Source organism: Marmota monax, unplaced genomic scaffold (assembly GCF_021218885.2).
Source record: "Marmota monax isolate L192 unplaced genomic scaffold, Marmota_monax_Labrador192_F-V1.1 WCK01_AAM20220418_F8-fsc00234, whole genome shotgun sequence".
Lineage (NCBI taxonomy): Eukaryota > Metazoa > Chordata > Mammalia > Rodentia > Sciuridae > Marmota > Marmota monax.
The window spans coordinates 1965914-1993039 of record NW_026692493.1 but is presented as its reverse complement, the minus strand read 5'-3'; the positions used below and the strand labels follow the sequence as shown (position 1 = coordinate 1993039).

General features: G+C 57.3%; 1 protein-coding gene across 3 annotated transcripts; it reads left to right on the top strand.

Annotated features, from left to right (window-relative positions):
• Nucleotides 1–441: 441 nt before the first annotated feature.
• Nucleotides 442–26266, top strand: Sbf1 (SET binding factor 1). Of its 3 annotated transcripts, XM_046443577.1 has the most exons (41): nucleotides 443–569; nucleotides 6932–7017; nucleotides 7404–7541; nucleotides 7745–7906; nucleotides 7990–8100; nucleotides 8702–8807; nucleotides 8911–9043; nucleotides 9139–9247; nucleotides 9324–9437; nucleotides 9563–9640; nucleotides 10037–10150; nucleotides 10242–10370; nucleotides 10452–10550; nucleotides 10631–10835; nucleotides 10925–11037; nucleotides 12093–12242; nucleotides 12599–12667; nucleotides 12748–12906; nucleotides 12977–13245; nucleotides 13326–13498; nucleotides 13576–13649; nucleotides 13730–13925; nucleotides 14159–14286; nucleotides 14686–14864; nucleotides 14982–15118; nucleotides 15232–15439; nucleotides 15762–15958; nucleotides 16036–16173; nucleotides 19222–19299; nucleotides 19651–19832; nucleotides 19907–20086; nucleotides 20623–20724; nucleotides 20801–20986; nucleotides 21058–21184; nucleotides 21260–21390; nucleotides 21460–21690; nucleotides 24603–24710; nucleotides 24806–25017; nucleotides 25441–25528; nucleotides 25603–25734; nucleotides 25821–26266. In XM_046443577.1, exons 1-41 carry the CDS (start codon nucleotides 515–517, stop codon nucleotides 25917–25919), a joined length of 5685 nt encoding a protein of 1894 aa, XP_046299533.1. In that variant the 5' UTR covers nucleotides 443–514; the 3' UTR covers nucleotides 25920–26266. The 3 variants fall into 3 exon arrangements, with proteins under 3 accessions (XP_058435090.1, XP_046299533.1, XP_046299534.1); XM_058579107.1 differs by lacking the exon at nucleotides 7404–7541 and having other exon boundaries at nucleotides 442–569; XM_046443578.1 differs by lacking the exon at nucleotides 19222–19299.
• Nucleotides 26267–27126: the final 860 nt, after the last annotated feature.

The following is a 27126-nucleotide window of genomic DNA, read 5'->3' as shown; positions in this document are numbered from 1 at the left end:
ACCGCGGAGCCTGGGGACCTCACTCCGACCTCCCGACTGGAAGCTCCTAGGGGCGGACCCCGGCCTACCTCCACCCACGTGCGAGGGTCCAGACCGCTAGGTCGGCCCTGACGCCGGCCGGCTCTGGATCACTGCCCACCGCCTCCTAGGCTGGGCCGACTGACCCACCCGAGCCGCCGTTCGCGTCATCCGCCCCAGGGGCGGTGCCCGGGGCCGGGAAAGGGACCGAACGGCGCCCTTGGGTCCTGCCCACGCCAGGTGAGCCAATGGGGCGCGCCGTTTCAGGCTCCGCCCATGTGGGCGGGGTGAGGGCGCGCAAGCGCAAGGCGCGCCCGGGCGGGCCGGCTGGCTGGGAAGATGGCGGCGGAAGCCCGGGCCAGGGCCGCGGCGGAGCGGGCCCGGGGTGTCCCGGGTGCGCGGCCCAGGGCCGGCGCCGGGCCATGAGCGCGCCGCCCTCAAGTCCCCGAGCCGCGGAGCCCGCCCGCGCCCCTCGGGCCGCCCCGCGCCTCTCGCCATGGCGCGGCTCGCGGACTACTTCGTGCTGGTGGCGTTCGGGCCGCACCCGCGCGGTGAGTGTCGCGGCAGAGCGCTGAGGGACTGGGCGGGGGCCGGGGGCTGAGTGTCTGGGCAGCGGGACAGGTCTGGCGACGGAGGGAGGGCCGGGCCTGAGTGTGGTCTGCGGTACCAGGCTGAGGATCGGGACTGTGGGACTGGGCTGTGGATTGAGGGACAGGTTGGGGGTTGAGGGTCGGGCACTGGGCTGAGCGGGCGGAGATGGGGACTAGCCCGGGGCTGAGAAATGGACTGAGGGACCGAGGTACTGAGGGACCTGGCCCAGGAACTGGCCAAAGGTCCCGGGGGTTAAGGGGATAGAAAGACGAGGCTGGACCGAGGGTTCAGTACTGGGATTCGCGAGGCCCAGGAAGCGTCCCAGTGGCTGTGGTGCAGGTAGTTGCGGGGATAGCTGGGGAGAAGTGGGGCCATCCCTGGGCACCTGCCTTCTGCCGAGGTGGTGGGCAGCGGCATGTGCCTGGAGATGGGAGGCTCTGGGGCATCTGGCCTCCTCCTCTCCAGTTAGTTGGGATGGACACTCTTGGCCTCCACAGACTGCTGAGTGGCCATGCCCAGAGGCTAGCCCCTTTTCTGACTGGTACTAGGTCTGAAGCCTCAAATAGGCTTGGTAGGATGCAGAGGAAAGCATGGAGTTTCCAAAGCTACTTCATAGAGTGATGGTATTTGAATTGGAACTTGGAGGATTTCAGGATGAAACGTTGTGAACAGAAGAGCATTCTTGGCAATGAGCCTGTTGGTATAGGCTCTGCAAGTCAATCCCTGGGTGGGAGATCATTGTGGTATTGGTGCCAGTGTGTAGGAGATCCAGGTCCAGGTCTGGGGGCACCTGTGTCTGAGCACCCTCTCAGCCTGGGGGTGGGTAGGAGAAACAGAGCCTGACAGTGACATCAGCAACAGCCGTGGAGACAGTGGTGTTGGGTATTGGCAAGCGTGCTGGGTGTGCCAGTTCCTGCACAGCCCTTTGTGTGCATGATCTCACTTCTTTATCTCCCAAGCCCACCAAGGTGGCCCTGCTGTTTCCCCCATTTGTAGAGCAGAATCAGGTACAGAGAGGTTGAGTGCGCAGTTTAAGGCAGCTCAGACTTCAAATCCCAATGCTGCTGCTGCTGTTGCTTCTTTGTCATCTTCATCTCCTTCCTTTTTTTCATGGTGCTAGGAATCAAACCTAGGGCCTTACAAATGCCAAGCAAGTGTTGTACTACTAAGCTATATCCGCAACTCTCCAGCTTTTTATCATTCTCCTGCCGCTGTCACCATCCATGACCTGAACTTTCTTCTTTGCCTTTTCTTTAGCTGAGCCTCCACCTGGACTGTCTCTTTGTCTAGGGTCCACCTGCACACTCTTTGAAGCCTCTTCAGCATCTTCCTCATTTCCAGACCCTACTCAGTGTAAATGGCCCTCTCTTACTCAGCACTTGATCTTCTCTCAGCTGTCCAAGTATGTCTTTGGTACCATCAGTCATAAACATCTGACTTTCTCTCCAGAGAGGGAGTTGTCAAAGGCAAAGACCACATTGTCCTTGTCTCTGTCTCTTTTGAAGGAGAGTGGCCTGTCACAAGGCACATGTAGAGGGCAGCAAAGAAGTAGTATCACCTAGGACAGAGGATTACGTGGGGATCCTGGAAAACAAGGCTGGATGATAGTTGCTCTACTGTGAGGGGCCTTAGGCTGTGAGCAGGGGCTGCAGGGACACCAGGCTTGGATGCTGATGATGTTGAGGACGGTGTGAGGAGAGAGGGCCTGGTAGGCAGAGACTGCAGGTAGAGGCTAGATAGCGGTGGTGATAGTTGGGTGAGAGTTGAGGATGAATCTGAGGGAGGCATGAGGATGCAGTTGTGGGATCTGTGAGAAGCTGGCTGCGACGAGTATGCTTACTGCTGGAGCTGCACGGGCACCTCTGATGTGTATGACCTCTGAACAGTACACGTGAGAAGGCTGGGCCCAAGATGTTCACTCACCCTAAATGGTGGGAAGGAGTGATTCCCAAGTTGTCCACTTGGGTGGTGGTAGAAGGCCGTGGAGCTCCTGAACACTGCCTTCTGAGGTTGGAACTAGCTGGCCATCCAGCCTCAGGACGTTCCTTAGAAGAACTCATCTATCCCTGTGAGGAATAAATCCACAGACTGGGAAAGGTGATAGGGTAGGGGCGGGAATAAGGGAAGCCAAATGGCACCTGATGTGGGGGTCAGTTGTCTGTGCTTTGCAACCATAGCTTTGTGACCTCAGGCCAGTCATTTGACTCTGTGTGCCTCAGTTTCCTCATCTGTAGCTGGTATGAGTCATACTAATCTTCTAGGCTGTGAGGATGCGATGAACACAGATGTAAGACCCTAGGAAGCAATGGGTGTCTTACTCATGACGGACCAGCAGGTGTATGAACATAGGCACAGACAGAACGATGCGCCTCCAAGGGAGGTGAAAGATGCCCTTGTACTGGCAGGCCTAGGACATCAGGGCAGGGATGCAGGGTCTTTTAGGTTAAGCGGTGTGAGTGGGCATTTCATGTCTTTGGCCTGGTTTTGGTCATCTTTTCTGAGACTGCTGGGTGTAGGCCTGGGTGTCTTGGCTGCTGGGTTGGGTCCAGAGTCCTGCCCAAGGCAGCACCCTGGTTGCTAGTGGTCTTCAGCTGGTGACCTCTCAGAGAGGGTGGGGAGATGCTTGGGCTGTGTGTGTCCTTTTTACCTCAGAGGGTGCCACTGGCCCATTACAGGCTCCTTACCTGGTGAGTCAGGGAGCAGCTTCTGTGCCCTGGGCCTAACTCTGGGGTCAGTGCGAGGACCAGATGGATGGCCCCTTCCCAGCTCCCAATAGTAGTCAGCTGATTTAATGCAGCATGGCCAGTGTTGAGGTGTCTTTTGAGAGCAGGAAAGACACTTGACCTGACTTAGACCTGGCTGGCAGCCTTCTTGCTGCCACTGGGAAGGAAGGTCTGGACCCCAAGTGTCTGAGAAAAAGACTTTCCATCCTGTGGCCTGGTCTCTTTCAGTCCTATGGTAATGAGTTGGCCACATTCTTGGGCCCCATCTACTATCTCCACCCCTGTTCCTGCCCTACCTCTGGAGCAGGTTGGGGCTGTTTGGGATGGCCTCAACAGCATCCACCCTGGATGTTTGAAGAGGATGCTTTGGACCAGAGCTGCTGTGGTTGTGGGTGAGGGTAGATCAGGAAGGATGACCAGAGAAGCTGCAGTGATTGACCAGAAACAGCATGCCTGGGTGTCAAGGTCGCTATGTTTGGAGCAGCAGGAGGGTGCTGTCCAGTGTGTATGATATGATGTGTAGCAGGCTGAGCAGAGGAGGCTGCCATCCTTTCTTTGTCTTCCCTTAGTGTACACTAGGATGGCTCTCCAGGCATCGGAGCCTGGCACTGGTGATGGGGTGTGCCAGCAGATGACAGAACGCATGGTCTGTGTTCTCTTGCTGGCCAGCCTTGCCGTTCAGCCCTGCAGCCTTCATGGGGTTGGCTGCCAGAGGAGCTTTCACTGAGGAGCTTTGAGTACAGGAGCCCCAGTGTCACCCTTGGGTTGACCTCCCTTAGCCTGTGGTTCAAGAGAAGGAGGGACAGGGGATTTCCCATCTATGCCTCAGAGGATCTTGGTGCCCCTCCTCCTTGGGCCCCTTAAAGAGTACTGCCCAGTGATGCATGGCTGTACTGTTGGGATTAGTGGGGTGGGAAGGGGAGGGCACCCTCCCTCCTGTCTACTCTAAAGTGGGGCATTGTTCTGGTGGGGTAAGGAGCTCAGCCATTTCAGGTCACCCTTGTGTTCACAGTGCTTGAGTGAGTGGGGGACACTGGGTAAACTTGACAGAACCTCTTCCTCCTATGCAAGCCAGCAGCCAAGCCCCTGAAAGTACAGAGCTGAGGAAAAGGCTGAGGTCTCAGGAAAGGGGCTAGGTACTGTTGTTCACAGGAGAAACTGTGGACTTCTTCATGGTGTGTTCTTGGAGGAGGGCCTGCTGTGTCGGGTGCTCCCCAGGGCTCTGGAAGCTGCTCTGCACTTCTGACGGAGAAACCTGTTTGCTTGTGGGGTGTGAGTAGGGCTGGGTGTGGGGAGAATAGTCATGTGTGCATGCAACAAGCCCTAATTAGGCTGTGGTCTGGCCAGGTTTGGAGCCTGCCATCAAGCCCAGCCTACTGACAGGTGCACCAGTTGTCAAGAGGTGGTAGGGTGGGGGTTGTAGAGGAAGGGAGGTCCTAGGGGTTCCTATGCAGGCTCCAGGATCAGGCACAGATCTTCCCAGAGAAGGAACACTGTGACCTGAGTTCCTAAGGGCAAGCCTGGAGCTCAGGAGAGATGCCTGCTTGGCTGGTTCCCCTATCCTCCCTCATGAGACAGTGGGGGCACTCATAAGAGTGGTGATCAGGGTTAGCTCTTCAGAGTGTGGGCCCCTCAGAGGATTTTAAGTCTGAGTTGCAAGAGGAAGTTGGATTTCATACTATGAATGAGATAGGAGAAGGCGATGGTGGATGATGATAATCCCCTTTATGCTCACTCCCTTGGGGGGAGAAGCTACTGAGAGCAGCCTTCTGAAGAAGACTGCTCACCCTGCCTGAACTGAGAGGGAGACTGTAGAGCAGAGGCTCCTGTCCCTGTCTTACACCCCCTCTTCCTTGTTCCGCCTGCTGCCTCGTGGCAAGAACTGGGTGAGCCCTGGGTGCCAGCCAGGGCTGGGCCCAGATGGTGGTTTGAGGCTGAGCACAAGGAAGCCCTTGGCAGAGTGGGGTGGGGGAAGCCACGGCTCAGGGAGGGTGTGTGTGTGTGTGCGTGTGTGTGTGTTTTGCATGTGTGAGTATGCTGGCTGGGGTCTGTTGAGGGTGGCTCTTAGGGGTGGGACCCCCTCATGGGGTCTTCATCTTGGTGGGACAGGTCTGCAGATGTGTGTAGGTAGGCATGGCACCAGCAGACACTTGTCCCCTTCTTTTTTGCTGCCTGCAGAGTATCAATACTGGGGGGAGGGGAGCAGGAAGCTGAGGTTTTGTGAGTCAGAATCAGCCCCTCATCACCCCACCACCCTTAGCTCAGCAGCACCCTGCCTGATGCTCACATCCTTGGTGTTGCCTTCATGATTCTTCAGGGCCCAAGGTCTTAGACCCACTCTTCTGGTTTTAGAGGATCTGAGGAATGTGTCTTGTAAGCTGCTGGGGATCAGCTCCCCTGTGCGCAGATGGATCAGGCTGGATGGATGTGAGGCTGCATCCCTTTAGGCCATCGAAGGCTGTGCACGGTGGTTTACTGGGAATGAAGGTGAAGGTGGGGTTCCAGGGAGAGGCTTTTCGTTGAGCATCCTCCCCGTGCTGTCTGCCTCTGCCGCTTCTGCTGGTAGGGGCAGCAGTGTTGCTGTGGGGGCCTCTGAGTTGTGAGTGTGAGAGGTGAAAATGAGGAGGCATTTGTCTTTCCTACCATATCCTGCTCCACCCTCTGAGTCCTGTGAGGCAAGTGGAGCACTCACCTGGCAGGGGCTGGGTCCTGAGTGCCCCCCTGTTGTGGCCTTTGGCATACCTTCTGGTTTGGCATTGTAGGGGTTATCCACAGGCAAGGCTTCCACCTCAGTAGCATGGATTGCATCCATGTGGCCTTGACACTTGACAGGAAGCAGTGCCCTGGGTATGGTAGTAAAGGGGTGCAGGTCCGAAGACTTAGGGGAACATAGGTTCCAAAGAGCAGGACCTTGCTGAATCCTCCCTCCTGAGATCTGTGCTGGGATCATCTCTGAGGGGCTGGGGATAGATAGCAATCTGGGACTGTGGGCCTGGATGGTCCCCTCCCCCCAGCACAAGGGGACCGAAGCTTCTCATTAAACCCCACATAGATAACAAGTGTGAATCCTATGCATTCCCAGCATGGGCCCAGGGTGGGTGGGTGACATAGAGTTCGGGAGTGCCCAAATACGTCCTATACACCAGACATACCCACTGTCTGTCTGGAGGTCATTGTCCAGCTTTTGGAGTTGTTGGGGCTGATGCCTAAGTCAGGGTTGCCATGGTGGCAGATGCTGAGTGGGCTGTGGGACAGCTGTTAACTGTGGCCCCTAGGGAGGCCTGGCTGGTCTGTGGCAAGGGGAGAACTCTGGCACATGGTGCTGAGAGGGTGGGCAGGACATGGGAAGGGGTGGGGGCAATGGGGACTTACAGAGATCTGGGGCTTCTCACTGCCCTCTGGTGGCCCTGGGGTTTGTGGTTGCCTTGGCTTCTCTACTCGGAACTATTTATAGGGAAACAGTAGGTCTGAGAGAGCTAGTCTGGTGCCAGATGAGGAGGGGACTTTTCCATACTGGGCTTTGAGGCCTTGGCCAATTCTGGCAGGAGATTGGGGAGGGAAGCGGGGTGGGTTCTCTGACCACCTGCTTCTTTCCTCAGGGAGTGGGGAAGGCCAGGGCCAGATCCTGCAGCGCTTCCCAGAGAAGGACTGGGAGGACAACCCCTTCCCCCAGGGCATTGAGCTGGTAAGTCAGGGAGACAGGCCCATCCTTGCTGAGCTGGTACAAGGAAATATAGACCTGCTGTGGAGAGTAGGGGTGGCCGCCTTGACTGTTGGGGTGCTTGGTGCTCACATCACTGTGTTATATTTTCAAGTGCTCCCAGCAGTCGGCACCATGCCCTTCCTGGGCCTCACCCTAAGTGGTGAGGCCAGAGGCTGTTACTCCTTTCACCAGGAGGGGTTGAGGCCCAGAGGGTGTCCCCAAAGCCACATAATGAGGCATTGCCTGTGTGCCCTGGAATTCCAGGCCCTGGCAGTGCTGATGCTTGGGAGTAGGTGTGCTGGGGCAGGTGGGCTATTTCCTGCTGCAGGTGTGGGTGCAGGCAGCTGACTACTGAGCCCTCCCTGCAGTTTTGCCAGCCCAGTGGGTGGCAGTTGTGTCCCGAGAGGAACCCACCGACCTTCTTTGTTGCCGTCCTCACTGACATCAACTCTGAGCGGCACTATTGCGCTTGCTTGACCTTCTGGGAGCCAGTGGAGCCCACACAGGTCAGCTAGGGGGCTCTGGGGTACAGCATGTGTGAGGATGAGCCCTTGGGCCATGGGCAGCTCCCTCTGCCTCTGGGGGTGTCTCCTACCCTGCAGAGGCCAAAGTTTCTAGTGGGCTGGGTCTCTCTGAGTCACCTGTGTCCTCCACCTGGGCTCATGGGACGAACCTGACGAGAGCCGGGAGCATGGGCTTCTGTCAACAGGAAGCAGTGTGCACCACTGAGGATGCCGTGGAGAGGGAGGAGGAAGCTGATGAGGGAGGCCAGGTGCGGCTATTGACTACAACATCAGCCCAGGCTGGCCAGCTCTTTGCTCCAAAGACCCTGGTGCTGGTATCACGACTGGACCATGCGGAGGTGTTCAGGGTGAGGCGGGCCACCAGGGCCGCGAGGCAGGACTGGGATGTTCCTGTTGGCAGTGCCACCATTCCATGTCTGATACATTGCAGAATAGCCTTGGTCTCATCTATGCCATCCACGTGGAAGGCCTGAACGTGAGCCTGGAGAATGTGATTGGGAACCTGCTGACATGCACTGTCCCTCTGGCTGGGGGATCACAGGTAGGTATTGAGAGCAACTGGTGATTCCATGGCATAGGTCTTCCTGGTGCATTCAGGGGTGTGGGGGCCTGGTGGGCAGTCCGTGTTCAGTGGCTGAGCATGGCCCAACACCTTGGGCACTTCTTTCTCCTCTTGGTGCCAGCACTCGTCATCTGTTCTTGGCCCCTGCCTGCTCACCTGGCTCTTGTAATCTGTTCCTTTGGGCCTAGCGTCTTTCTGTTCATTCTTGGGTGTGTGCCTGTCTCTGGATGTCAGTGTCAGCTTATCTGTCCGCTCTCTGCTGTGTGGTGTCTAACTGTGTCTCTCTGCCTGTCTGTCCTGTGCAGCTGGACTCTGTTGAGGAAGGAGCGGTATGGATACTTTGTTTCTTCTGCCCACCCAGGCCCTGCCCCTACCCCAGGTCAGAGGCAGCCACCCCCTGCCTTGAGTTTTCTCTGCAGCACTGTTCAGCCAACAGTCAGGGTGTGACCTTTCCCTCCAGCCATCCAGTCAGTCCCATCTCTGGGTCTGTCAGTTCACCAGGGCCCACCTGGCACCACAGAGCTCTGGGCTGATTTGGGCCTCGTCAAACTGCTGAACTCTGGTCCTTTTCTTTCCACAGAGAACCATCTCTCTGGGAGCTGGTGACCGGCAGGTCATCCAGACCCCGCTGGCTGACTCACTACCTATCAGCCGTTGCAGTGTAGCCCTGCTCTTCCGTCAGTTGGGTGAGCCTGCTGCAACTTCCTGTCCTTAGGACTGGTGGCCAGAGGTGTGGTTCTCACTCTGGGGGGTTACAGGGCCCTCACCAGGCCTGTCCTCTTTCTTTAGGCATCACCAATGTGCTGTCTTTGTTCTGTGCTGCCCTCACGGAGCACAAGGTCCTCTTCTTGTCCCGGAGCTACCAGCGGCTTGCAGATGCCTGCAGGGGCCTCCTGGCACTACTGTTCCCTCTCAGATACAGGTGCCCCTCTGCTTGGCCCCTCCACCCGTCCCTCCTAGCCCCGCCACCCAGCCTTATCCTCTGGGACTCACTGTGTACCCTGGGACCTGTTGCAGCTTCACCTATGTGCCCATCCTGCCAGCACAGCTGCTGGAGGTCCTCAGCACACCCACACCCTTCATCATTGGGGTCAACGCAGCCTTCCAGGCGGAGACCCAGGAGCTGGTAAGGGCTGTGGTTTGTGTCTGCCTTACTGCTTAGGCCTGCAGGCCCCTGATCACTTGCTCGCTTTGGTCCACAGCTGGACGTGATTGTTGCTGATCTTGATGGAGGGACAGTGACTGTCCCAGAGTGTGTGCACATTCCACCCCTGCCGGAGCCACTGCAGAGCCAGACCCACAATGTTCTGAGCATGGTGAGGGCAAGGGCCAGATTGAAGCTGGGGATTACAGCCTGTGGGGAGCCATTGTGTAGCAACAGGGGGAGTCCAGAGCCTAAGGCTCACTGTGTCTTTCCCCTTGCTTTCTGCTTCTACCACAGGTCCTGGATCCAGAGCTGGAACTGGCTGACCTTGCCTTTCCCCCCGCCACGATGTCCACTCCCTCCCTGAAGATGCAGGTATAGGTCTTTGGACACCCCATCCTGTCATCTCAGTTCTGTCATGGCTGATGGCAGGGCTGATGGTGCATGCACATTGCACATTGCACATGGCACTTTCAGGCCAGGTTGGGCTTTTATAGCACAGGCAGTTGGTTATATAGCAGGTGTGGGCAAGGTATAGGGTGCAGATGGAGGGGCCAGGACTTGGCATCCTGCCACCAGTGCCTCTGGGGGTCACTAGCAGGAGGGACTTGTTCAGCAAGTGTGGAGGAATTGCTTGGCCGTGTGGCATACTGTGGGAGGGGCAGAAGGAGACCACAGAGGTGACTGAGAAGCCTCGCTCCCAGCTTCGGGTGGGAGTGGGGAGAAGCACCCAGGAGCCTGGCACTCACCTGCATTCACCTGTGTTCCCAGGACAAGGAGCTCCGAGCCGTCTTTCTTCGGCTTTTTGCTCAACTCCTGCAGGGCTACCGATGGTGCCTGCACATTGTGCGCATCCACCCAGAGCCTGTCATCCGCTTCCATAAGGTGGGCTGGCAGGTGGTGTGGGGATAGAGGAGTGGAGTGGTAGGTGAATGCTCGGTATACCCTGAATGGGTGCCCTTTTGGTGTTCCCCAGGCAGCCTTCTTGGGCCAGCGTGGGCTGGTGGAGGATGATTTCCTAATGAAGGTGCTGGAGGGCATGGCCTTTGCGGGCTTCGTGTCGGAGCGCGGGGTCCCCTACCGCCCCACGGATCTATTTGATGAGGTGCATCCCACCCCCACCTGTCTACCTCCCCCGCCATATGCTCACCTGCCCTGGTCTCACCCTGCCTCCTGTCCCCCCCAGCTGGTAGCCCATGAGGTGGCAAGGATGCGTGCAGATGAAAACCACCCGCAGAGAGTTCTGCGTCATGTTCAGGAACTGGCAGAGCAGCTCTATAAGAATGTACGGTATGCGGCCTGATGGGAGGATGTGGTGCCACCCTGGCCCACACCCATTTGCCATTGTCTGCCTTTCTACCCCAGGAGAACCCATATCCAGCTGTGGCGATGCACAAGGTGCAGAGGCCAGGTGAGGCCAGTCACCTGCGGCGGCCACCCCGACCCTTCCCCCGGCTGGATGAAGGCACCGTGCAGTGGATTGTGGACCAGGCTGCAGCTAAGATGCAGGGTGCACCCCCAGCTGTGAAGGCCGAGAGGAGGACCACTGTGCCCTCAGGGCCCCCCATGAGTGTGTAATGGGGATGGGAGGGGAGAACATGCCCCAAGAAGGGACTGGGAGTGGGCTCTTGTGAGGGTGTGTATGTCCTGTCCCCACAGCTGCCATACTAGAGCGGTGCAGCGGGCCACATGTCAACAGTGCCCGCCGGCTGGAGGTGGTGCGAAACTGCATCTCCTACGTGTTTGAGGGGAAGATGCTTGAGGCCAAGAAGGTGAGGTGTGCAGTGAGGGGCCCCCCCAACTTCAGTTCAGGACAGCAGCCTCAGAGGAGGCACAGGCCTTGCCTCTAGTGCAATGGATGCTGGGCCTGCCCTGGAGACTCTGCTCACATGCAAGTTGGCTGCAGGTGGATGGATTGGCAGGAGGATAGGTGGGCACCAGGTCTCCTCTCCTTGATCTCAGTGGGCAGTGGGACAGGCCTTCCAAGAAGGCTCAGCAAGGTGGGGTTGTATACATTTTTAGAACTTAGAAAACCTTAAGATTTCTATTAATTTTCTTCTGCATCCTTCTGAAAGACTGTAGACCTGTGTGTGTTGTGTCTAACTTAATAGAAAACAAAACCCACTCACATGCTGTTTTGCCTCTGTGATAATTCACGTAACACTTTTGGGATCCTTTTTTTTCCTTCTCTCTGTTTTTCTCTTGATATCAGGGATTGAACTTAGGGGAGCTCAACTACTGAGCCACACCCCAGCCCCTTTTTCGTATTGTATTAGAGACAGGGTCTCACTGAGTTACTTAGGGTCTTGTTAAGTTGCTGAGGTTGTCTTTGAACTCGCAATCCACCTGCCTCAGCCTCCCCAGCCTCTGGAATTATAAATGTGCGCCACCGTGCCTGGCTGGGATTCTGTTTGACAGCCAGTTTGAGTCTTTTCGCAGCTGTGTGGTGTCTCCTGTGGTTTTATGGTGAATGACCGTAACAATAGCTCAAGCTTGAGCCCTCTTTTGGCCTGGCCTGTGCTGGGAGCCCTGTGATGCTCAGGCCCATGTTTCAGATAGTGAGCCCTAACAGACTGAGCAGGTCTGGGCCTCAGGCCTCTTCAGAGCACGCGTGCACTCAGCTGTGTCCTGTCTTCCTGGGTTCTCACTTGTGGACTGCTGGGTCTGCTGGAGGTTTTCATCTCTTTTGGTCTGTGTGGTCTTTGGGTTTTCTGTGCCTGGTGGAGCTTCTGGCCTTCTGTAGGCCTGCTGCTTCCTCCCTCTGTGGGACTCCCCCCATCCCTCCCTCTTTGCCCTCAGCCCCTTGTTCCCCTTACCCTGCTCCCAGCTGCTTCCGGCCGTGCTCAGGGCTCTGAAGGGACGAGCTGCCCGTCGCTGCCTGGCCCAGGAGCTGCACCTGCACGTGCAGCAGAACCGGGCGGTCCTGGATCACCAGCAGTTCGATTTTGTCGTCCGTATGATGAATTGCTGCCTGCAGGTGAGGCCAGACCCCTATCCTGCCAGTGATGTGGCATGTGAGTGCGGTGAGCATGGGTTCCTGGGTTTCCCGGGACTCTTGCAGTTGGGAGAAACTCTTATCTTTAGGTGAGAATGAAGAGGGAGGGTGGGATGGGATCCTTGGTCTGTAGGAATGACAGGAACAGGGAGAGTCCTTGTTGGAGAAAGTGTGGGGCTGACTTTGGAACCTCTGAGGCCATCCTGGGGATCTGGGGCCAACGTTCTAGGCAGCAGGGCTGGAAGGTGCTGGTCTGTGGGGCCACAGAGATGTGATTGGAGGCGGGTACTGTCTGGGAGAGGGGCAGGCATCCCTTTTGCCCACTGCTCTGCCCACAGGACTGTACCTCCCTGGACGAACATGGTATCGCAGCTGCTCTGCTGCCCCTTGTCACAGCCTTCTGCCGGGTGAGTGCTGGAGGAGTCCCAGTTTCTTCCTTGGCTCCTTCTGGACCATGTTCAGTGACCTCCCCAATTTACCCCTGCAGAAACTGAGCCCAGGCGTGACACAGTTTGCCTACAGCTGTGTGCAGGAGCACGTGGTGTGGAGCACCCCACAGTTCTGGGAGGCCATGTTCTATGGAGATGTGCAGACCCACATCCGTGCCCTCTACCTGGAGCCCTCTGAGGACCAGGCTCCCTCCCAGGTGCGCAGGATTTCCCGGGCAGGGAGGAGGGCAGCTCACCCCTGGCTCACTCATTGTGGTGTCATGGCAGGAGGCTGGGGAGGCATCATCCCAGGAGGACCAGCGCTCTGCCCTGGATGTGGCTTCTGAACAGCGGCGCCTGTGGCCAACTTTGAGCCGCGAGAAGCAGCAGGAGCTGGTGCAGAAGGAGGAGAGCACGGTGTTCAGCCAGGCCATCCACTATGCCAACCGCATGAGCTACCTCTTGTTGCCCCTGGACAGCAGCAAGAGCCGTCTTCTACGGGAGCGGGCAGGGCTGGGCGACCTGGAGAGTGCCAGCAACAGCCTGGTTACCAACAGGTGGGGGCAGGGTGGGGTGGGGAAGAGTGGGCTGGTCTGTGGGCACGTGGGCTTGTACCCACACATCCCTCCTTGCGCAGCATGGCCGGCAGTATGGCTGAGAGCTATGACACAGAGAGTGGCTTTGAAGATGCAGAGACCTGTGACGTGGCTGGGGCTGTGGTCCGCTTTATCAACCGCTTTGTAGACAAGGTCTGCACAGAGAGCGGCGTCACCAGTGACCATCTCAAGGGGCTACATGTCATGGTGCCAGGTATGGGGTTTTGGCACAGAAACACTTCCTCAGAGGGGGGTTGCCAGGGCCCAGGCATGAGCACTGTTTTCTCTCAGACATCGTCCAGATGCACATTGAGACCTTGGAGGCTGTGCACCGTGAGAGCAAGAGGCTGCCCCCCATCCAAAAAGTGAGTTGGGGCCAGCCAGGTTGTGGTGGGCACGAGGGGCTTGGACTGTGTCCTGAGATGCTGCTTCTGTCTCTGAGTAGCCTAAGCTGCTGCGGCCACGCCTATTGCCTGGTGAAGAATGTGTCCTGGATGGTCTGCGTGTGTATCTGCTACCCGATGGGCGTGAGGAGGGTGCAGGTGGTGGTGCAGGGGGCCCTGCACTGTTCCCAGCTGAGGGTGCCGTCTTCCTCACCACATACCGGGTCATCTTCACGGGGATGCCCACCGACCCGCTGGGTGAGCCTTCAGACCCTTTTTCTGGCGGTGCCCTCTCCTCCCTGTGAGGTCTTTGGGTGGATATAGCACTGTCCCTGCCTCTCCTGCCCCTTTCTCAGGGGTATGAGATGCCTGTGGGTGATGGGTGCTCATCTTCGACTTCCCACCTACCCACACCCCCTGTAGCTGTAGCACCCTGAGATCTGTGACCCTGTTTCTTTTCCCTCCTTTTGACTCTGCTGGGCCTGTTTTAGTGGGAGAACAGGTGGTGGTCCGCTCCTTCCCGGTGGCTGCACTGACCAAGGAGAAGCGCATTAGTGTTCAGACCCCGGTGGACCAGCTCCTGCAGGATGGCCTGCAGCTTCGCTCCTGCACATTCCAGGTGGGTGGCTTTCCCCTAGCCAGCCAGTCCTCTAAGCTGGTTTTCACCTGTGACCTGGCAAGTGTGGTGTCAGTGTGGGTCCCTCTCCTTGGGTGTCAGTGTCACATCATCTGCTTACTTGACATGCTGGCCTTTGGATCCTTGCCATTCCTCGGGTGCTGACCCTTGTCTGTGTCTTGGGTATGCTGGGCAAGCTGAAACCTCGTCCAGCAGCTGGAACCTGACAGTTTACACATACACTGCACTCTTGAGTATATGGGCATGAGGCCTTCCCTTAAGGCTCACCCGCTTCTGTGGCACAATTGCTGTGAGAAGAGAGTCCAATCTCTCAGCAGCATTAGAGTTAGGGAGGGTCCTGGTGGCCACTCAGACCCCTGAGGGCTTCTTTGTCTGACACAGCTGCTGAAAATGGCCTTTGACGAGGAGGTGGGGTCTGACAGCGCCGAGCTCTTCCGCAAGCAGCTGCATAAGCTGCGTTACCCGCCAGACATAAGGGGCACCTTTGCTTTCACCCTGGGCTCCACCCACACATCTGGCCGGCCATCCCGGGTTGCCAAGGACAAGGGTCCTTCTCTCAGGTACAGATTCAGGGCCAGGGTAGCTGGGCACCAGCTGTGTGCTTTCCTCAGTCTTCCCAGGTGTGACTAAAGTTTTATACCTCCTCTTCTCACCTCTGCTGTCTGTTTATACCCCAGAACCTTGTCCCGGAACCTGGTTAAGAATGCCAAGAAGACCATGGTGCGGCAGTATGTTACTAGGAAGAAGTATAACCCCCCTGGCTGGGAGCAGCGGGGCCAGCCACCCTATGAGGACCAGGAGGACGAGATCTCAGGTGGGGGCAGAATGAGGGTGTTCTGGGTAGTCTTTGTTGGCAATGAATCCTGTGGAGGACACAAGGCAGGGTGGGTGGTTTCTGGGTTGTGACCCTTGTGTGCTGGCCTGCAGTGTCAGAGGAGCTGGAGCCCAGCACGCTGACCCCATCTTCAGCCCTGAAGCCCTCGGACCGCATGACCATGAGCAGCCTGGTGGAGCGGGCATGTTGCCGAGACTATCAGCGCCTTGGCCTTGGCACCCTGAGCAGCAGCCTGAGCCGGGCCAAGTCTGAGGCTTTCCGCATCTCCCCAGTCAACCGCATGTATGCCATCTGCCGCAGGTGAGAGTTGGCCAGGACACTCCAGGAGGATGCGGTCAGAGCTGCTTGGGTATCTTCCTGGCCTGTTGTGGGCCCCGCCGTGGTTCCTGGCCAAACAAGGAAGGTGGAAGGGGGAAGGTAGAGGGTTGGGCTTCTGGGCTTGGTGGGGGGCACCCAGCTGAGCACAAGGTCTGGAAAGCCCCTTTGACCCTCTTGTACTGGGAGCCAGGAACTTGCTCCTTTGGTCTTCTCGATGGGCTCTTGACCTGCTCGGCCTAAGCTCTGTGGGGAGGATGTGGGGCAAGGCGCAGAACTGCCCTCACAAGGCCTCTGCCTCCTGCAGCTACCCGGGGCTGCTGATCGTTCCCCAGAGCATCCAGGACAATGCCCTACAGCGTGTATCCCGCTGCTACCGCCAGAACCGCTTCCCCGTGGTCTGCTGGCGCAGCGGGCGCTCCAAGGCTGTGCTGCTGCGTTCCGGGGGCCTGCATGGCAAGGGTGTCGTTGGCCTCTTCAAGGCCCAGAATGCACCTTCTCCAGGTACCCTTCCTTGGTTCCATCTCATGTCTGTCCCATCTCCCTCCACCCTATTCCTCCAACTCCTGCTCCTCTTCCAGGCCAGTCCCAGGCAGACTCCAGCAGCTTGGAGCAGGAGAAGTACCTGCAGGCCGTGGTTAGCTCCATGCCCCGTTATGCAGATGCGTCAGGACGAAACACGCTTAGTGGCTTCTCCTCAGCCCATATGGGCAGTCACGGTGAGGGTGCTTGAGGGTGGGCAGTGAGCATGGGTGAGGAGGATGACTGGGGGGCAGTGGCAGCATTTATGGTGAGCAGGCCAGTGAGCGGAACAAGTGTCCTTGGTCAGGGACGTTTGGTATTGAATGAATAGGGGCCCCTTCTTGGCACTGGGGACAAGGAAGGAGGCCTGGCCAAACCAGGTGAGTGTCCTGAGGCTCTGCCTGCTTTGGCCATGAGTCTGTCTACCTTCTTAAACCACAACTTTTTTTTTTGTTTTTTTTTTTTTTTTTTGTGATGCTGGGGATTGAACCCGGTGCCTTATGCATGCAGGGCAGGCACTTTACCAGCTGAGCTATGTCCCCAGCCCCTAAACAATAACATTCTGCCAGAGCCTCCTGGACAGCCCAGGCCCTGAGGTGTTTGAGGCCTATTCTTCCCACCCATCTCCTACCCTGCCCCCTCCCAGTGCTGCTCTGCCCACTGCTTGGCCTTCACCCTCATCTGTCCTAGAGGTGTCTTGTCTGCATTGGTCTCACTGTCCCTGTTATCCCCTCCCCTGCACACACTGAGGTCGATCTGGGTCAGGCTGTGTCCCCCACTGAGCCCTGCTCGTGAGGCACCCATAGTTCTCCCTGCTTGGGAGCAGCCATTGTCATAACTGCCTGTCCCCATGAGGTGTCTCTGTTTTGCAAAGGAGGCAGCAGGCAGGAGGTCAGGTGGGTACCTGGGGCCATCCTTGGAGCCCTTGCCCTTGCTTCTCTGGGCACTGGTTGTAGGCTGGGCTGTCCTTATGGCTGACCCCAGCTCAGAAATGCCAAGAATGTGTGGTCATATATATTCTGCCCAATGCACTGTCCACATGGTGGTTGGGAGGGAAATTGTGGGTGCTGAGTATCAAGAGAAGCTTTTAGGCAGAAGATAAAACTGTTGTTTCCTGGAGGGACACAAAGGGCAGTTCTGTAGGGCACGGGTGTTCAATGAAGCAGAAGGTGGCTCTTCAGGACTCACCCTTCCCCCCCCAAGGGCAGCTGCTTCCTTGGTCCTTCCCCCACATGCATAACTGAATCCCTCCCATCAGTGACCCGTTTCCATTCTCCTACCCAGCCTGGCCCCGTCTTCCCACAGTGTCTTCCTGTGCTCTCACCCTGTCTCGCTGATCTTCTTGGCCTGGCTGATGGATGCTGACATTCTAGAGGGTTGGTTCTCAGGCTTATGATGCTAGCCACCCTCTGGCATACCAGGCCAGTGTGTGTCATCTGCCCACAGGGTCCCTGGTGCTGGGATGTCTTCTCTTAGCACCGGGTCATGAGATTCAGGAGGCTTCTGCACTGGAACCTGCAGAGCTCACCCTCCTCAGGCCAGCCTGTCTCCTCTGCTGATGGGACTGGGGTGTGAGCCGATTCACACACAGACCTGGAGCCACCTGTCCTGTGCTGTGTACTCAGGAGGTGGTAGATGCCACAACAGGTGTCTGCTCCCATGCCCTCAGTCCTGCTCTTGAGGTGATGGGGTTGTGTTTCCTCTGCTGGACCTCAGCTGCTGGGAACACAGTGCAGTGTGCTGGAGGTTTTCTGGGGCTGGTAGGAGCTTCTGCAGGCCGAGCCGTCCTGCAGCCTGGTGCCACCTGCCTTGGGGAGCTAACCACCCAGCTCTGCAGTCCTTGCCTGCAGCCCTCCGCCCTCCGCCCTCCCTCTGCCCTCCCTCTGCCCTGGCCTTTCTCACTGTTAATCCTGTGGGTCTCACCCACGCTCGGTGGTGCTCCTTTGACCATCTGTGTCTCATCACTATTTGCTGGGCACTGGGGACAAGGATGGGCAGTGAGTGCCTTCATGGTCACCGGAGACAGTATCCCAGAGACAGGCCTGATGCACCCACCCTCGCTCTTCCATCAGAAATACCTGCTTTCTCAGGACCAGGGCTGTGGCTCAGTGGTAGAGCGCTTGCCTAGCATGCATGAGGCATTGGGTTCGATCCTTGGCACCACATAAAAACAAACAAACAAAGGTATTGTGTTCATCTACAACTAAAAATATATATATATATATTAAAGAAAAAGAAATACCTGCTTTCTCTCTGATTATGTATGTTTTATAATCACTGGGTGTTCGTGCCTTCCTACTCCTGCCAGGAATCCTGAGGGTCACCTGCAGGCAGCTTCCTTGCTTCAGGACGAGTCAGTTTCCATAGTGCCTGCACCTTCCCTGGTGTCCCTTGGGCATCCCTGACCATCCCCCTCATTGCCCAGTAATGAACAGGGACAGCTGTAGAGAAAACCAGCATCCTAAGCAGGCTGGTGCTCTCACTGCAAGGTTGGGCGACTGCCACCCGCAGTATGGGGTTGTCAGCATGCGGGGCCCGCAGGCTGAATTGTGCGTGGCTATGGTGGCCACTGGAGTGACTGGGGATGTTGCCCTACCTTTCTGTCTGCATGAGGCCTTTGTGGAGGCAGGTGAGCCTCTAGGTCCTTCCCACTCAGGCAGCATGCCAGGCTCCTGGCCACACTGTCCCAGCTGTGAGTCTGCCTGGTGCTGCCTGGGGCTCAGATCTGCCTGTGTCCTAGACTGAACTGCCCTCTATCTCTGGGCCTATTTTCTCTGTCTTTCCTGGAAGGATCCAGGCTTCCTCCAGGCCGTGCCCCTTGAGCCCCTCCTGTTGCTGTGTCTCGGGTGAGGCCATTGCATGGCTATGTGTTGAGAGCACTTCTGGGCAGTGCCTGTCATACAGGTCCTACCCCAGCTTGAGAGAGGAGGTTCTGGGACACAGCCTTCAAGGAGGGACCTGAGGGCAAGATTTCTGTCTATAGGGGAGGAGAGAGATGTCCAGAGGAGATTCCATCCCCTGGCCGCATGGCTGTGGGCCCTCTGCTGCCTGGGGGAGGCCCCTTGCCTGGACCAGACAAAGGCTCTTTGCTCTCCTGAGACTAGGGACTTGGCGCTGCCAACCTCTGCTGGTTCCAGGGTTCCCCGGAGGAGGGATTGGTGGGAACCTCTGACCTGTAGACTCCTTGAAGCTGCACACCCCAGGCCAGGGGCCAGACCTGAGCTTTCTCTCTGCTGTGCCCCCAGTGCCCAGCCCCAGAGCAAGGGTCACCACGCTGTCCAACCCCATGGCGGCCTCGGCCTCCAGATGGACTGCGCCCCGAGGTACCGTACCGGGGGCTTCTCCTTTACCTGGCCCTGATGGCCCCCAGAGTGGACTGAGCTGTCTTGGGCACTAATGTCCCCTTCCATGCCTGACACTAACGGCCTACCCTCTAGCCCCAGTACTTACCTGCCTGACACCCAAGTCCTGCCCCAGACACTAACACAGGCCACCCCACGTGTCTCAGCATCTGTGTATTCTAGCTCTCCTCCCTCACACTGCCCTCCTGGGGGCCGGTTGGCCATCCACCCCACCCTGGGAGCCCAGCCCCCTCCTTGGAGGCCAAGCCCAGCCGGCCCAGGTAAGTGGTGCCCTGGCCCCACTCTGGCACTCACCTTTGCTCTCTTCCACAGGTAAGCGGGGCAGTGTCCGGGCCAGTGGGCGCAGTGGTGGGCTTGGTGCCGATGTGGGTTCCCGGCTAGCCGACAGAGATGTCCTGAGTCCCCCACAGGCCAATGGGGCTCCCCCTGACCCGGGCTTTCTGCGGCCCCAGCGTGCAGCTCTTTACATCATTGGAGACAAAGCTCAGCTCAAGGTACCTGAGGTAGGAGCATGGGGCCGGGTGGGGGCTCAGGCCTGGGCACGTCTCAGTGCCTGGCCTCCTCCCAGGGTGTGCGGCCAGACCCCCTCCAGCAGTGGGAGCTGGTGCCCATCGAGGTATTTGAAGCAAGGCAGGTGAAGGCCAGCTTTAAGAAGCTGCTGAAGGCCTGCGTCCCGGGCTGTCCTGCCACCGACCCTGGCCCAGCTTCCTTCCTGCGCTCGTTGGAGGACTCCGAGTGGCTGATCCAGGTCTCTGCGCTGCTCCTGCCCTTCTGCCCACCTGGGTTCTAGGCCTGCAGCTTCACTGGCGCTGAGTGAACAGGGATCTGAATGTGCTTGTTTGACAGTTTGGGGCCCCAGGAGAAGATGGTGGTGATGGCCACTTCCCCACGTAGGGTCTCCTGGGAGGCATCTGGGATCTGGGCTGGTAGGGTCTACAGTGAGACTAGAGTGTCCAGGGCAGCCTACTAGGCTCAGGTGGACTGATGGCCCATGCAAAAGATGGCTTGTGGGACATTCTGCCTCTGTACTGTCTTTGGGAGGTGGGGTTGGGCACTGTTTCACTGGGAACTTGTGAATGCTAGAGGACTTAGGGATGGGTCCTTCAGATAACCCTAGGACAGGGTCTTTGCTGAATCTGCCTCCTTGGTCCTAGGGGTCCTGGGAGGAGGAAGCTGTGGTCAGAATAGCCAGAGCAGGGCTCTTGTCCAGCCTCTTGTGGGTACTCTGGGCATGGTCTTTGGGGCCTGGTCAGGATGGGGAACGAGGGCTGCCTGTCGCTGCAGATCCACAAGCTGCTGCAGATATCGGTGCTGGTGGTGGAGCTCCTAGACTCGGGCTCCTCTGTCCTGGTGAGCCTGGAGGACGGCTGGGACATCACCACCCAGGTGTGCAGCAGGTACAGGGATGGGGACTGGCTGTGGTCCCCAGGGTACCTCCCTAACCAGTGGGTGGTGCCTGCAGGTGGTGTCCTTGGTGCAGCTGCTCTCAGATCCCTTCTACCGCACGCTGGAGGGCTTCCGCCTGCTGGTGGAGAAGGAGTGGCTGTCTTTCGGTCATCGCTTCAGCCACCGTGGGGCTCACACTCTAGCAGGACAGAGCAGTGGCTTCACGCCTGTCTTCCTGCAGTTCCTGGACTGTGTGTACCAGGTGGGTAGTGGCCTTATGGTTGGGCATGGCTGTGCTTCCTGAACTCTGACCTCTGCCCCTGCCCCACATAGGTCCACCTGCAGTTCCCCATGGAGTTTGAGTTCAGCCAGTTCTACCTCAAGTTCCTCGGTTACCACCATGCGTCTCGCCGTTTTCGGACCTTCCTGCTTGACTCTGACTATGAGCGCATTGAGCTGGGTATGTCCCGTGGGCCTGGCGGCTGTGTGGGGGCGGGGCCCTGACGGAGCCTCACCCTGACCTCACCCTGTGTAGGGCTGCTGTATGAGGAGAAGGGCGAGCGCAGGGGCCAGCTGGCCTGCCGGTCTGTGTGGGAGTACGTGGAGCGACTGAGCAAGAGGACCCCCGTGTTCTACAATTACATGTATGCACCTGAGGACACAGAGGTGAGCTGGGACCCGGCTGGGGCAGGGGCTGCTGCTGACCCAGCTTCTGAGTGTGAGGCTTGCCCCCAGGTCCTGCGGCCCTACAGCAACGTGTCCAACCTGAAGGTGTGGGACTTCTACACGGAGGAGACACTGTCTGAGGGCCCCCCCTATGACTGGGAGCTGGCCCAGGGGCCCCCTGAGCCCCCAGAAGAGGAACGGCCAGATGGAGGTGCTCCTCAGAGCAGGCGCCGCGTGGTGTGGCCATGTTATGACAGCCGCCCTCGAGTGCAGCCCGACGCCATCTCACGCCTGCTAGAGGTGCGTGTGCGCCCCTTGGGACCTGGGGTGACCATGGCTTCCACGTCTCTGCCCCATGCCTTGTGAGTGTTTGCCTAGCAGTGAAGGGGAAGGTCCTTGTCACAAACCCCAGGTCTCAGGGCCTCTGCTCTGGGCATGTGTGCTTTCCCTTACCTGGTATATCAGCCTTTTGTCACTATGACAAAATATCAGAAATAGGCTCACTTATAAAGTGGAGGGATTTACTTAACTCAGTTTGGGAGATTGTTGAGTCAGCAGGGTCCTTCAGCTTTGTCACGCCATGGCAGATGGCGATGGCAGGTGTGTGTGGAGACCCACGATCACACTCACAGGGAGCTGGGTGGGCTTGTGGCTTTAATAACCACCCTCTGGGGACTGGGGTTGTGGCTCAGCGGTAGAGTGCTCGCCTAAGCATGCGTGAGGCACTGGGTTCGATCCTCAGCACCATGTAAAAATAGAGATATCGTGTCCACCTAAAACTAAAAAAAATAAATATTAAAAAGCAAAAACAAAAACACCCTCTGCTGACAGACTCAGCCCTCAGGACCCTAACCTTGAGGGCACACCCCTTTGACCCAAGAACGTCCTCTATGCCCACCTCTTAGGTTCCATCTCCAAAGCTTCCACTCGTGGGCCTTTGGGGAACAAACCACATCCACACCACGGCACCTGGTGTGGCATGGCACCTGTGCCCAGGATCTGTTCTCTCTGCCAGACTTTCTGTCCTGCCCGCCCTACGGCAAGCAGCAGCCCTCTGGATTCCTGCCCTGGAAGCTCAGGGCTGATGCTGAGGTCTTTGGTATCCCTTGCTCTGCCATCTTTGGTGGAGGTGTCTGTTTATCACCAGACCCAGAATCCAACAGGGCAGAGTCCCTGGCGAGAGAAGCACGCAGGGAGCGAGCTGGGTGATGTGTGCTTCCCCGGGCAGTGCAGTGACAGCATGTCCTGCGTGTGGTGCTGGCTCCCTAGGTGGTTCTTCAGAGGGCCTGAGCAGTCAGAAGGGGTGGCCTCTGATCCTGACCACGGGGACGTGGGGCTGTGTGGCCTTGGAGATTTGAGTAACTCAGAGTTGGTTTCCTCAGGAAGTGGGGATGCCTGTCTGGCAATGAGAGGTGCTGAGGTGGGCCTGCACAGTCACGTGCTGACCCGCTGTGGAGCCTGGTGCACGGGTCCCTCTTTACTCAGGGCTCATGGAGTCGGTTTTTGGGTGAATGTGACCATAAGCCTGAGAGCAAGGTAGAGTTCCTCTTTATTTTGGGCAGTCCTGAGTGTCTTAGAGTCAGTTTGATCTGATGTCATTAGAGCCACTTAGCTCTTTTATGGCGTAATTGTCATTTTTGTTTTAGTCGACTTTATATTTTAAAGACATTAAGGAGGGCTGAGGTTGTGGCTCAGTGGTGGAGTGCCAGCTTGGCATGCATGGGGCACTGGATTTGATCCTCAGCACCACATAAAAATAAAAAGATATTGTGGCCACCTAAAACTAAAAAAGAAATGAAGAGGAAAAAAGCTTCCTATTTCTGCCATTTCCAATATTCACTATTCTTTTTTTTTTTTTTTTTTTTTTTAGTTGTAATTGGACACAATACCTTTATTTATTTTTTTATGTGGTGCTGAGGATCGGACCCAGGGCTTCACGTGTGCTAGGCGAGTGCTCTACCACTGAGCCACAACCCCAGCCCAGGATTTTACCTCTTGACCGAAGGTCTGCTGGTCATAAAATTCCCTCAGCTTCTGTTAATCTGAAAACATCTTCATTGTGCCTTCCTGCCTCTATTCTGTGTGTGTGTGTGTGTGTGTGTGTGTGACGGGGAGAGTTACGGTGCTTAATCACTGAACCACGTCCCCAGCCCTTTTTATTTCTAGTGTGAGACAGGGCCTTGCTAAGTTTCTGAGGCTGGCCTTGAACTTGCAGTTCTCCTGTCTCAGAGTCCCAAGAGGCTGGGATTGCAGGCGTGGCCACCATGCCTGGCGCCCACTGTTTTGTTAAAGGGCATTTTCTCTGGACTCAAGAGTTCCAGGTTGACAGGCTCCGGACGTCTAGAAAGCCCTCTTTGGCCCACCTTGCCTCGAGCAGCAATCAGTGCTCAGTTACTCCCCACAGCTGTCCCTGTGAGCTGACCCCTGAGCTGAGCTGTCTCCTTTCTCCTTGAAGGTTTTTTCTTTATCTTTGGTTGCAGCACTTTGGCCATTGTGTGGTTTTCCTTTGTGTCACCCTGTTTTGAGGCTTGGTGAGCTTCTCTGCTCTGTGAGATGGTCATTTTCTTGCCATTTCTCTTTTTACTTTCATCTTGTTTTTTTCCTCTATGCAGTTCCTTTTGAGTGATTTCTTCTACCGTTATCTTCAAGTTCATCACTCTTATGTTTAGTGTTCTAAAGTCTGTCTAAGGAAATTCTCATCTTGTATATTTTACTTTAAAGTTCTAAAGTTTCCATTAAAAAAAAAATTGTTTTAAATTTTTTGCAGTGTTGAAGGTCAAACCTAGGGCTTCACTCATGCTAGACTATCACTTTACCACTGAGCTACATCCCCATCCCTACTTTTCTGTGGCTCCCTGGTTGGTGTGTGTCCAACCTGTCTTGTTTGGGGTCTGTAGTGCTTCTGATATATTGATATGTCTGCTTTCTTTTTGTAACATTCATTCATTCATTCATTCATTCATTTGCAATGGTGAGGAATATGTCTGGTTTGAAACATTTTTTCATTTTTTACTTTTTTTTTGTACTGGGAATTTAACCCAGGGGCAGTTTACCACCACTGAGCTACCTCCTCAGCCCTCTTTATTTTTAAATTTTGAAAGAGGGTCTTACTACTGTATTTCTTTTCTGTATTTTCCCTTCCTTTTGTCTTCTCATACTCCAATCTGGATGTTTTTTTTCTGAATAACACTTTGTTTACTGATTCTGCCCAGGAACTGCAGCGGCTGGAGACAGAGTTGGGTCGACCCCCGGAGCGCTGGAAGGACACCTGGGACCGAGTGAAGGCTGCGCAGCGCCTGGAAGGCCGGATACATGGACGTGTGAGCAGGAGTGGGCATGGGGGGCTGGGGGGAGGGGGCCTGTGCAGGCGGCGCAGGCCGCCTAGCCCTGATGCCAACCCCTCTCCTATCTCCAGGGCACCCCCAGCTCCTTACTTGTGTCCAGCGTGCCCCACCACCGCCGCTCGCTGGGCGTATACCTGCAGGAGGGGCCTGTGGGTTCCACCCTGAGCCTCAGCCTGGACAGTGACCAGAGCAGTGGCTCGACCACGTCCAGCTCCCGCCAAGCTGCCCGCCGCAGCACCAGCACCCTGTACAGCCAGTTCCAGACGGCCGAGAGTGAGAACAGGTCTGAGAGGCAGTGGGAGCTGGGGCCTCGGATCCCAGGGATGCCTTTGAGGAGTTACTTCTTTGGGTGGAAGGTCTTAGGGGGAAACCATGTGGTGGCCCAAGGCTAAGGGGCTTGAGATGTAGATCCACAGACTTGAGGGCTGGGGGCAGGGACCAGACGAGGTTGAAGCCCTGCAGAATCCATCCCACCCCTTGTGCCTGGGGTGCCCCTTTGCTGTTACCCTGTGTGTGGCTGCTTCCCTGAGACCCCAAGACTGGTGTTGTGGGAGGACCCTCCATCTCTTTTCTGAAGATAGTCGTCCTTCTGGGCCAGTTTTGTAGGATGAGGGCCCTGGTCTTACCCAGGTGGGGGCAACTGCTGGGGCCTAGGCTTAGCTGGACCCTGACAGCCAGCCTGGCCCTGGTCCTGCTGCCAATGCAGGTCCTACGAGGGCACCCTGTACAAGAAGGGGGCCTTTATGAAGCCCTGGAAGGCCCGCTGGTTCGTGCTAGACAAGACCAAGCACCAGGTGAGTGAAGAGTGGCGGGAGGAGCCTGGCGGGGACAGGCCACCCTGACTGTGACACACACACCCCCCCCCCAGCTGCGCTACTATGACCACCGAGTAGACACCCAGTGCAAAGGTGTCATCGACTTGGCGGAGGTGGAGGCTGTGGCACCTGGCACGCCCACCATGGGTGCCCCTAAGACTGTGGACGAGAAGGCCTTCTTTGACGTGAGCCTCTGCCCGGGCTTGGGAGGTGGGAGGGAGGACTCTCCACAGTGGTAGCGGCCGTGGAGTCAGCCACCACCCTTTCCCAGGTGAAGACCACGCGTCGCGTTTACAACTTCTGTGCCCAGGATGTACCCTCGGCCCAGCAATGGGTGGACCGGATCCAGAGCTGCCTGTCGGACGCCTGACCTTCCTGGCCCTGCCTGGGCTGCTCTGCTTCCAGTCATTACAGACCACTAGGGGTGGGCAGGGCCGCCCCGGCCATGTTTACAGCCCCGGCCCTCGACAGTATTGAGGCCCTGAGCCCCCAGCACTTGTGTGTACAGCCCCCGCCCCGCCCTGCCCGGCTGGCTCTAACTTATTGTTGTGTCATGGCTGAGTGCCGTGCCGGGTCGCGGCCATGGTACAGCCCTCCAATGGGCCTGTAAATAGTCCACCCCTGCCCCGCCCTGTTGGTGTGCTGGCCCCGGCCGGCCAGCCACAGGTGAACTGTTTCTAGAACCAGAGTCTATATATAAAGAGAGAACTAACGGCTGCTCGTGTCCCTGCTCACCCACGCCCCTCCAGCCAGTGGTCCAGTGCCCCGCATGCCCTTGGCCTTGCTCCATCCCTGGGTCTACCACGTGGGTGGGGAGGCCGCAGCTTTCTTGTGAGCCTTTCTTGGTGCCGGGCCCACTCACCTCAGGGTCCATGGTCTGGGAGCAGATCTGGTCTTGGGAGGGTGGCTTAATCAGGACCTTGCTTGATGTGTGGACCCTGATCCCTGAGGCCTCAGGAGTGGGCCTGGGGCTGGCATCCCAGAGGGAAGGCCCCTGTCCCTATCTTAGCAGCCCTGGGACCAAGGTTAGCAACAGGGAGGCTGGGTCCTATACAGCGGGTGTGGGTCTGTGGGAGGGACAGGGGAGAGTGGGCTCCCAGGAGTTGAAGGTCCTCAGGCAGAGTGAGGGCTGGGGCCCACAGGGACCTTGGGGTCTCAGTTCTTGGGGCTCTTGCTGCCAACGCCCACCCTGCCTGAGGTCCCCTCTCAGGCTTGGTGATCCCTGCTGCTGGGGGGGTTACTCTTCAGTTGACCAAGTCCCATCAGGACCAGGTTTACCACGGGACCACTGGGGCCCACCCAAGATGGGCAGAAGGGGGTGGACGTTGCAAAGGTTGAGGCAACATTTGAGTGGCCGCTGTGTTGGGTGATGGTCTCAGGTGGTGGCGACTGTGGCCTGATCCGAGGGCTGGTGGTGTGAGACCAGCCTGTGGCTTTAGTGCTCATGGAGCAGCTCACCTCTTACCAGGGAGGTGGAGGCACTCAGTATCTCAGCACTCAGAGGGTGAGGGGCTGAGCCACTGCTGGGAGAGAGCTTTACTCCCAAACGAGGGCAGGTTGGGGGGGGGGTACCGGCA